We start from the raw sequence: 10906 nt of genomic DNA on the forward strand, positions 1-10906 counted from the left end.
TACCATTTTCCCAAGTTTGGTGGGGGTAATAAGTGAAAATTAAAGAACTAAATAGCTAATTTTATTTTCTCCCTATTATTTTTTTACTTATTTATTATTGAGAATTTAAATTTGTGGACAAAAATTTTCGTGGCGGAAGTAGTTTGATTAATTAAAATAATTAAAATAATTAAAATGGATATTGATCGGAAAAAAAGACCTAAAAGGGTATTTTGGGGAAAAAGAAAACGAATAATTTTCAAAATTCAACGCTTACATTTAATTAAACGTCTTTTTCCTCCTTTCGCGTAAAAGCAAAGTGTTGAAATGAAACCGCTGGCGCTCGGGAATATTTGTTAACCCCACCTTCCACTGCCCCATTTCAATTCTTCTCTCAATTTCAGCGTTGAGGCCGAACTTTCTTAGAAAGAGAGGTGGCGGGGGTTGAGGAGAGGACTCCAGTTCTCTCTCTTTTGCTTAATCTTTTCTGAACAGACCAAATTCTTCTTTCTTTTTCTTCTTCTTCTTCTTCTTCTTCTTCTTCTTCTTCTTCTTCTTCTTCTTCTTCTTCTTCTTCTTCTTCTTCTGGGTATGGTGGTGGAGACTAGAGTGTTGACATGGAGGAGGGTGTTCAAGTCTCTCCAGGCTTTGGCAGCCCATGGTTTTCTTTTGTCCTTCACGCTTACGCTTGCTCTCAAGCTCGACCATCTCGTCTCTTACTCTTGGTGGTTCGTACCTCTCTCAATTCCTTATTCAACTTTTCTGTTTTTTTTGCAGAAAATTAGTGGAACCCATTTGTAATTTTGTGTAATTTGAACTTTTTTGGGTCTGAATTCTGAAGTTCCTTCATTATTTGGTGGTATGGAGAATGTAGAAATGAATTTGGAGGTGTTAGCCTGATATCTCGCTAGCATTTTGTTGTGTTTCTCTGCTCTTATCTTCTGCTAACAATTTCTGCCCTGCTTTGTTTTTCTACCTCATAAGGAAATTTGAATATAAAAATGTTTCTGAGGCTCTGTTTGCTTGGATTTGATTGGTCATTTGTATTACTTTCTGGTATGGGTGGAGGGGCCTGCATATGGGCTTGGGTTTGAACTCCCAAACGAAGTTATTTCACTGTCTGGTGGGTATTATAGAGAAACCTGCATCTGGGTCCCACCTAATTTGAAAGGCCTTGGTTAATCGTTTCTGAAATTTCATCTCTGTGCTTGTGTTGAAAAGAAGGTTGCGGCATTTATTTCCACTCTTGGGTATATTTAAGGGTAAATTTCAGATGGGCACTCATAATCTCTGGCTATTGAGATTTGGCTTGCTAATACCTGTCAGCTGTCATTACATAAACTTGCTTTTTAAGAGGACGGGAAGTCTTATATTATGAAATTAGAACATTACTGTAATATATTGTGACTGTGCGTCTATAATATATTTGTCTTGACATGGAATTGTGGAAGAACAATATCCAGCCATAACTTGAATGTAGAGGAGTCTTATGCAATACCAAAATCTAGAGCTCGTTTAGTCCTTTATAAGGCCTAGTTTGAAGTAGGTTCAAATATTGAAGAGTGTCTTCTTGGGTTTAGTCTGGAACTCTGGGGTAGTTTATGGTTTGTTCATATGAATGCAAGTTACATTGCAATTCATGCTTAACATGGTTAACTCAGCCCTAGATATGCATGAAGATTTTTTCTTTGCCATGAATGAGCTGCCATTTACATGTTCTATTATTTTCTCTTTGGAGATTTGTGGGAATGCATTGGAAAAGTCCTTCCCGCTCTTAACATCTGAATTAATAGATAGAATCAATTTATCCTTTTTGTCTGCAGGGTTGTCTTTTCACCCCTATGGCTTTTTCATTTAGTTGCAGCAAGAGGCAGATTTTCTCTACCTGCTCCATCAATGCCTCATGACCGATATGTATGTGATTCGTCTACTTTGTTTTCTAAGCTCATATAACCTAACCAATTTCATTTTGTTCTTCCTCGGTAAAGAACACAAATTTAAACATTCCTTTGTGATGCACAGTGGGCACCGTGGCATGCTGTCATGGCAACACCATTACTTGTTGCTTTCGAAGTACTTCTTTGTATATATTTAGAGTGCAGTAATGGTAGGTAGTCTCTTTAGTTATTGTTTCTCCTTGGGCTTGTGGAGTGTTTGATTCCATGTATTGGAAGTTTTTCTTGCTTGTAGGCTCATTAATATGGGTCCACTAGAATAAAGTGATACTATTTCATAATAATCACTCGTACTTTAATCTTAATGCAGCTTAATTTTACTGCAGTTATAGATTTGAAGATTGTCTTTGTTCCCCTCATGATATTTGAGATAGCAATTTTGGTCGACAATATCAGGTACAATCATGTTCTTCCACATGATCATGAATTCTTCGTCAATTGTTCTTTTTTTTACCTCTAAGGCTCTGGAAAATTGGAATACACAATTTTATTGTATATGTATTTTTCCTTTGGAGAAAGACATATTTTCCATTTGAGATGAAGTACAAAAAAGAGGATGAGGCATCCTCAAACCCATCGTGGATGCTTACGCAATGCACCCTAATTAGCACCAATATCTAAGAAAAAGTAATTACAAAAAAAGTTACAAAGAGAACTCTGTGTCTTGACTGTTATTCACTAATTGAATAAATAATTGTGCAACTCTGTTATTACGCATCCAAGACTAAAAGTAAAAAAAGATTACTTCAACCCTTCTAGAGAAAGCCTTAAACCTTTGGTGATTTGATATTTCTTTGTGATTTTCTCTCCATTTTTCTTTGAGCTAAAATATTTCAGTAATTTTCATTATATCATATTTACTTCATTTTCAACTATATGAATTTTTTCTTGTAGGATGTGTAGAGCCCTACTGCCTGGAGATGAAGAAGACAACGTAAGCGATGAAGTTATATGGGAAACGCTTCCTGTAAGTTGGATTCGAAAATTATTCTTTTGCATATAATGCTGAATGTCAATCAAAATTTCAGCATCATTGATTTACCATCATATGCTATTGTCTGGGGAGTACTACTTAGGTTTTTGCATGGTGATGAATGATTATTAAGAAAACAACGCTTTCTTTTAGCACGCTGCCCTTAGACATGCTACAGGTCCCAGGAGTTTCATCAACTTTTTAGATTAAAATTTCCATTATTTGGATAGCTCCTTTTGCTGTACAATTGAAAACGATTTACGAAGGATGGGACTATGGTGTGGTATCATCATTGGAATAGCTATGCTTTTACTTTTTATTTTTTATTTTTATTTTGATGTCTTTGTGCTTGATTAAAGCTAGTGAAAAAGGTAAAAGGGCTTAAAGCTAAAGGAATTATTAAGGCTATTCCTGCTTATTCCAGTTGAAATGACACGATACTTTTTCTGGTTATGATCTAACATATCCTTGAAAGAGCCATGTAATGATTACCTTGATTCTTGGTCATCCTGTATAAGTCTTAGAAAATTAGGTTGTTTGGGCTATTATATTCAAGTGTTTGGTTTTTACAAGTTTCATGTATATATATATATATACATATTTGCTATGATATTTTGATACTGAGTCATTGATCTCTGGTTCCAGCACTTCTGGGTCTCAATCTCCATGGTTTTCTTCATCGCTGCAACCCTTTTCACTCTTCTTAAGCTTAGTGGTATGTTTACCTCTTCTCAAATGAACTAAGATTATTAGAGTCGTATTAAGTTGGTACTCACAGTCTTATAGCAACTAGGTCTAGGTCCATTAATTGCTCACCATCTTGACTTTCTGATTGTTATTTTTATGGCTATACTTTACAAGACCATTCATACTAAAGATCTCTGGATGTACGTCATAATGTGTCTTCAGAGTATCAAAGCTCTTGCAGCAAGTTTTTTTTTAAATTCCTTGAAAAGATTGTGACCTGTTAGTTCAGATCGGGGTTTAAAATTACTTGAGCCTTTTGGGTTCTTGATGGGGGAAAATGAACATTCTAGTGCTTTTTTTAATAGGAAACTAAAAATATTATTAACAGAGCCAAGAATAAAGATAGAAAAAAGGGGGATGAGATATTCCCACAAAACCAAGGGGTTACAAAATAGAATCCCAATGGATATGACCATATGAATAAGTATTTTCGTGCACTTAAGTTTATATTCGAAGCTTCATTGCGAAAATATTCTTATGATAATTTTAGTGTTATAGACATGTAACAAGTGGAGGATGCACGGGATAAATTTCTAATTTTTGAAAATTGATATGAGCTCTGTTTGATAATAATTGTTTTTAAGTTTTATGTTTCATTAAATTAAGGTAGATAATGATTTGCCTGTTCTACTTTCTAGTTTTAGCACACTGTTGAAATATTGACAAAACTTCCAACTTTTTCTAAAAGAACTACTATTTTTAGAGTTTAGGCTTTTGCTATGTTTTAAGAAACATTTTTACTAGTAGAATGGAAAATAAAAAAGAAAAATAAAATAAAACAACCTTAATTTCAAAACGGCGCTTCCCATCATTATATCTTTGAGCGAAAACATGCTATTGACATGCGTGCATGCGACAGGAACTCGCTAGGGAAACTTAAAAGAAGAATAAACATTAGGGAGACTCAGTAAACCATAATCAAAAGGGGCATGACCTGTAATACTTGTTCTGTGAACAGTATCATATTGTTGATATGCCTGCAAGTGATACAAACAGTAGGGAGGCTCATTTAACCTTCACAGACTGATAAAATACACACTCCTTTTTTATGCAGGCAGTGTAGCTGCTCTGGGCTGGTGGGATCTATTTATAAATTACTGGTACATTGACTTTGAGTCTGCTTTAAATATATGTGGTTAAATTGCATGTTGTGATCCTAAACTTTCGTAGACCTGTTTATTTAATTTCTATACTTTGAAAAGATGCTAATAGATCCTCAAACTGTTTAATAAGTTTTTGCTAATAATTCATTTGGCAACAGCATGACATGCTAATTGTGTATTATTTAAGGATCATGCAATGGGTTGATTTAAAGCTTTGCTCTTGAATAATCCAATCAATATGCCGCGTAAGCGTAAAACTCACATGGGGTGGATTTAAAGCTTAGTTCTTAAATAATACTATCTATGTGTTAAATAAGTGTTAAACTAATAATGTTAACAGGAGGATCTTATTAGACAAAGTTGGAAATTCTAGTACTTACTAGATTTTTTTTTTTTTTTTTTTTTCAATAAAGGGACTAGATTAGATATAATTATCAAGATTTGGTGACGTATTAGAAACCTTTTGAAGTTAAAGAACTAAATAGATGTAACAAGTTTTGGGACAAAAATTCTAGTTTAACCTTGTTTTTCTCTTTTCTTTCCTTGCATATTGAATTGTTCTCGAGAAATTCTTATATAAATCACAATTTCTCCTTAAAAATCTGCAGTATAGCGGAATGCTTTGCATTTCTTGTCTGCACGAAGTGGTATAATCCTATGATTCATAGGCACTCTCTTGTTAGAGAATCCAGTTCATCTTCGCTGACCATTAGATACCTTGACTGGGATAGAGGTGTGGTTGTTTCCTCTGATGAGGTTCAACCCCAAGTCAGAGTTTGTAACTTGCAGGAAATTGGTGGACACATCATGAAGGTTCCTTTAATCATTTTCCAAATCATGCTTTTTATGCGCTTAGAGGTAAATTTTTAAAAAGATGAATTTTAAATGAAATTTTTCTATAGCTTCTGGGTTTCTCATTTCAAACATTTCAATTTCAGGGAACCCCTAGGAGTGCTTCCTATATTCCTTGTCTGGTTCTGTTCTCTCCCCTTTTCTTATTGCAAGGGGTGGGTTCAGTATTTGCGGCATATAGGTCAATGGAAAAAATTATAATTTTGCTAGTTGGTTCACCTACCTCTGTAAGATATCTTGATATAAGGTCGAAGGCTCGTGAACTGTTAGGGTTCATGCACCATGGATCGAGGTAAATTCTTGAATTTTTGTCTATTTCTTTAGTTGATTCCCAGTTATGCAACTTGAATTGAGTGTAGAATTTACAGGATAAATTAGATATTATCCTTTGGTTTATATCAATTTCTTCCTTATTTGTAGGTTGCTAGGTTGGTGGTCAATTGATGAAGGTAGTCAAGAGGAGCAAGCTAAACTTTATTCTGCTGGAAATTCTGGGTTTGTTTTCGACCTTACTTAACTTCAATCTGATTCTAGGTTTTATCTGATGCCCGTGTACACTTCAATATATAATGCTAAGATCAACTCTGGGGAATCATATGGGGCTTCAAGTTATTAAGTTCTCTAAATAGGATCTTGAACCTGGACCTTGGAGAGCATCTCCAACGTATCCAGACCCTTACCATTAGGACGCCCTTCGAATTCGTTGTTGAACCCTTTAAGAATCGCTGTTATACATGTATATTACTTTAATTCACGATTCTTGTATTTTATTTTATTGATATCATACTTTTTGAGCACGCTACTTACACGTTGTTTGATCTGGCTCAAATCTAGTAGATTGGGAAATGAAGATTTTGAATGAAGAAATGGTTTAAACTATATTCTCGATTGACATTTGTTGTAGCCTGAAATGGAAAGAAGTTGATGAACTTTCTTTGCTTGATACTGTAAAGTAGTGAAATTTCTTTGTTCTGTTTTTTCTCCTAATGGTTTGGTATTTCATAGTTTTATCATGTACTTAACAATCCAGGGAAGCCCATATTGACTTTTCCTTGTGATTATAAATTATTTTTTTGTTGGTGATGGAAGAACTTATAAAGACTTACGAACTTGTAGCTATGTCTAGTGTTCTTTCTTCTCGTTGATACAAAAAGATATTGTCTTCATTATTTTTTCTTTCTTATTCTTGTCTTTAATGCTATTATTCAGGTATGATACTTTCACACCAGAGACTGTAAAGAAAAGGACCAAATCCAATCTAGTTGATGAGGTAAAGAGAACACTATGTCTACTTCTGGTTGCCACATATTCACATCCCCCATTTGTGTGCTTTGTTTTGAGGTCATATGAGTACGTAATTTTCAGGACCAACTGATACACTATGTCTACCTCTGTATTTCTTCCAACAATTACGTACTCATAATTTTCAATTTAAATTCTGGTTCCTATCTTGTACTTTAAGTGTTCTCCCTGTAGTGGACTTCTTTATTTTCTTTTCTCGTTACAGATATGGAGATTACAAGCTGCATTAAATCAGCAGACAGAAGTTACGAAATTGAGCCGCCAGGAGCACGAAAAGCTTCTATATGTAACCTTTTCTGACTCAACTATTTTAATTTTTGAATACTCAGCTATGTTTAACCTATGAGAGAAAGAGAAGCTGTTTTTTCATGTATGGAAAACTATAAATGTTTCTGGTGGCTGTATTTGAGAATCATTTCTTTAAATTTGGGTCATTACAGGAGAAGATTCTTTGTAGAGTATGCTTTGATGAACCCATTGATATGGTTCTTCTTCCGTGTAGGCATCACATTCTTTGCAGGTAATGTTCAGCTTCCCCTTTGTTCATCTTCTGCTTGCTTTAACTCTGACAGTCAATTTGACTGTGTTGTGTTGGTCACAAATGGGATTTCAGCTCTTGTAGTGAGAAGTGTAATCGTTGCCCAATCTGTCGGGAATCGATCGAAGAACGGCTGCCTGTAAATGATGTTTAGTGAGAAAGCCCCATATTGGTCGGGCTGGCTCAAAGCGCTGGATTGTTGCTTGTGTTTTTTTAGATGGGACAGGCATCAACAGTGTCTAACAACATATGGTGTGTATACAAAATTTCTACACGGACCAGTTTGAAAGTTCACTGAGTGTTGAGTTCCTTGCTTTGGACTGTAATTGAGTGAGAGATTATGTTTTCAGCAAATATTATGGTATCCATACTTCACTCAAACTTGTAAATTCGTAACCCAATTCAACTTTGTAGTGTTGGAATCATTTATAAGTTTATGTATAGAAAGTGATAATACTTCAGAGATCCATTTTACATACTGTATCACAAGGAGTTGTTTGATGTCATATATTATCATATCAGAAGGCGATATTATCCCACATAGGCATTGTTCGTCCCTTATCACGTAGTGGTGTTCCATTTGACCATTCTTGCAAAATCCACCGCCAAGAATCTTAGGGCTTTTTATCAAGTTTTCCTTTCACCTCTTACATCATCTTGCATCTTAGGATTCAAGGTGCATCTTCTTCTAGCACCCAACTTGTCTTGACACACTCATTTAGGTTTTCTTGAGGCTGCAACCTCTACATTCTCTTAGAGGCACTGAGCCTTGGAACAAGGCTTGCTCATTGAACTTTCATTGACCTAGGCCCTTTCTAAGAATGCAACTATGTTGTCAGTCCAACTAGGATTCTTCGTTGAATCCTAGACTTTCTGGCGACCCATTTTGTTAAGACTTTGAATTATGGGCCGCCATATGGATTCAAGCGTAAAGATGGGCAATAAAAAAAAATTACTTTTTGTAAAAAGGAATTAAGATTAAAAAAAAAAAAAAAAAAAAAAAAATGATAATGTTGTCATAAAAAGTATCAAAAAAAATATTTGTAGAAAAATTCGATCTGGGTGTCCTTGTTATGACTCTATTTTAGAGGCTCTAAAACTAGAGCATGACTAAAAAAATAAGACAACTGTAAATAATAAAAATCCAAAACAAAATCATTACAAAATAGAGGTGTTGTTCAAGTTATTTACAAATGTACAATGGGAATGAGATACAAAATGTGTAGGAATAAGAACCCATGAAAATGTAGATAAAATCGATGCCCTGAGTCAACACCCTTTTGTGACAGTGTAGCATCCGAGCACTCCCCTATCTCGACCAACATCATTACTACTTTGAGGCTCTCAATGCATCTTTATTCTATTAAGTTACCACATGCTTTTCTTCAAATTTTAGGAAGTTCAGGTCTAGCTCTACAGCTATCTAAGCTTTTGGGAAGCCTTCGAAGTTTTGAGCATTCTCATGTTCATCACAAACCCACCCTTGAGTCTAGACGAGGTTCACCCATTTCTAGTGTCGAGGTTTACGGGGTGATAAATCTATTCACTAAGATGATCTTCTTTTCTATTCTTAGACTTGGTCAGATGCATAGCCATAGCAGTAAATAACTAGTATCCTATATTGATGCACTACTTCATAAATTCTGTTAAGACAATATGTCATTTAATTGGTCTGAACATCAACCCAGAAAGATTAGTTGGCAATCCTTCTACAAGGTTATAGAGTCCCTCTGAATCTTGAGGGAGCGACCTCGTGTGCCGACCAACTACTAGGTTATATGTGTGGTCTCACGTCCAATCTCAAGATGGGTTTACAGCAAAAAGGCCCTACTTAAGAGATAGTTGTAAATAAGGGTACCTAGCCACCTTGACATGCTACCCTATTCGATCTAGGCCTAGCTTTACGGTACTGCTTGGTAGGGTGCTTCTAGCACTAAAGGTGTACCAAAAGAGATGAGAGACAGAGATTCTAGTGATTTCCATCACACTACTACTGTGTCACGGTCATTCATTTTTAACCGTGCAGCGTTGTGATCTTGACACGCTCATGACTAGTCTTGAGGAAAATCCAAACCCCATATAGACTTTTCGCCCAGCTTTGTGGTTTCATTGAACCTTAGGTCAAGTTTGTCTTCGTCCACCGAACATAATTTGTATGAAATCTAAGCTTGTTCAGCAACTCGCGCCGCCTGTGCGTGCATGTTCAATCATCAGCGACACAACCAACTTGCTTATACACTAGGCTAAGTCATTCAACTCGACCCTACCTCTACTCGGAGTCAAGATCTACCAATGCAACATCGCATCCCAACATCATCTTGGTTTTCAATTAGCATGACCCATATGTCTTAACGCCATCCCAAGTCATCGGGTGTCGTCGACCATTACAACTCACTCGGTTATGCCATCAAGAACGAACCCATATGTCACTCATAATATTGAAACATCTCAAAAATCCATCCATCGGGGTTCTATTGGGGCATTTAACCCTCATGTGTCCATGTCATATCATTTACAGACTTCATATTGGATAGCAGGTGTATGCTCCAACATTTGACACATGGGTTGGGATGCAATACTCGCACACTCATGTCGCCTACTACCTTTGAAAAACCAATTTCAAAGGAAGTCGCTTGAGACCTTGTCTCGCTATAAAAATAATAATAATAATAATGAAGAAGAAGAAGAAAAGAAAAGATGGGAGGAAGAGTTATTAATCATGAATACAAATATAAGTTTAAAAATCTTCCAATTCAAAGCATTCACTTTTTTATTTTCAAGTTATAACACAAACCTTAAATGCAATCGCAAGTATCCAACTTAGATTTTATTGTACAAGGAAAAACATTATTTCGAACATACCTCTTTTATATCATTTTAAATCCTCTCTATAGAAATATACTTTGCATCTTGATTTCCAGCATGGGAGGCTTGAACTACATCCGCTCATTGGCAAACACCTCTTGAAAACAAGCATTAGATACCTATTGAAAAACAAGCATTAGTGGAGTAAGTTTGAGTGATTTATTAATTTGAGGAGAAAGTGAGTATGTTCTATTTATAATAACAGAGAGAATTGAAAAAGTACTGTGATTAATGTTATTCTATTCCAAGAAACTCTTCTCTAAGTTGTTATTTCTCCTTCATTTATTTATTTTGGTGCATTTCACTCGTGGGTCATACCGAACATTTAGTGTCAGATTTAGGAAGCCAAAAAAAAAAAAAAAAAATTTGTCACCACACAAAGTAGCAGGAGAAGATATGACAATGATAAAAAAAGAAAGGAGGGGAATGTAAGGCTCCAGCACCCGTTTCGATAAAGATGCGTGTTAACTTACAAGCACAAGGTGTGTTGGACACCATCGAGCATAGTGACGACATTGAGAAGCGTAAGGACAAGATGACTCTTGCCGTCATCTACCAAGCAGTTTTGGAGGACACCCTTTCTCATGTTGGT

General features: G+C 35.6%; 1 protein-coding gene across 2 annotated transcripts; it reads left to right on the top strand.

Annotated features, from left to right (window-relative positions):
- The first annotated feature begins 234 nt into the window (after positions 1 to 234).
- LOC111779463 (uncharacterized) lies at positions 235 to 7925 on the top strand. 2 transcript variants are annotated; one of them, XM_023659594.2, is made up of 14 exons: positions 238 to 707; positions 1803 to 1893; positions 2002 to 2086; positions 2261 to 2330; positions 2829 to 2901; positions 3553 to 3622; positions 4709 to 4754; positions 5366 to 5615; positions 5696 to 5901; positions 6030 to 6104; positions 6819 to 6879; positions 7117 to 7197; positions 7352 to 7431; positions 7525 to 7925. In XM_023659594.2, the coding sequence occupies exons 1-14, from the start codon at positions 571 to 573 to the stop codon at positions 7601 to 7603; spliced, it is 1404 nt and encodes a 467-aa protein (XP_023515362.2). In that variant the 5' UTR covers positions 238 to 570; the 3' UTR covers positions 7604 to 7925. The 2 variants fall into 2 exon arrangements, with proteins under 2 accessions (XP_086984884.1, XP_023515362.2); XM_087128758.1 differs by lacking the exons at positions 1803 to 1893; positions 2002 to 2086 and having other exon boundaries at positions 235 to 707.
- The last annotated feature ends 2981 nt before the right edge of the window (positions 7926 to 10906 follow it).

The sequence above is a fragment of the Cucurbita pepo genome, chromosome 1, assembly GCF_057944985.1.
Source record: "Cucurbita pepo subsp. pepo isolate OVF chromosome 1, ASM5794498v1, whole genome shotgun sequence".
In the NCBI taxonomy this organism is placed as follows: Eukaryota; Viridiplantae; Streptophyta; class Magnoliopsida; order Cucurbitales; family Cucurbitaceae; genus Cucurbita; species Cucurbita pepo.

Coding starts and splice junctions, on each gene's coding strand:
- LOC111779463 (XM_023659594.2), top strand. CDS start 571: ATGGTGGTGGAGACTAGAGTGTTGACATGGAGGAGGGTGTTCAAGTCT. Junction 2,902..3,552: donor TTATATGGGAAACGCTTCCT/GTAAGTTGGATT, acceptor CTCTGGTTCCAG/CACTTCTGGGTCTCAATCTC. Junction 5,902..6,029: donor TTCATGCACCATGGATCGAG/GTAAATTCTTGA, acceptor CCTTATTTGTAG/GTTGCTAGGTTGGTGGTCAA.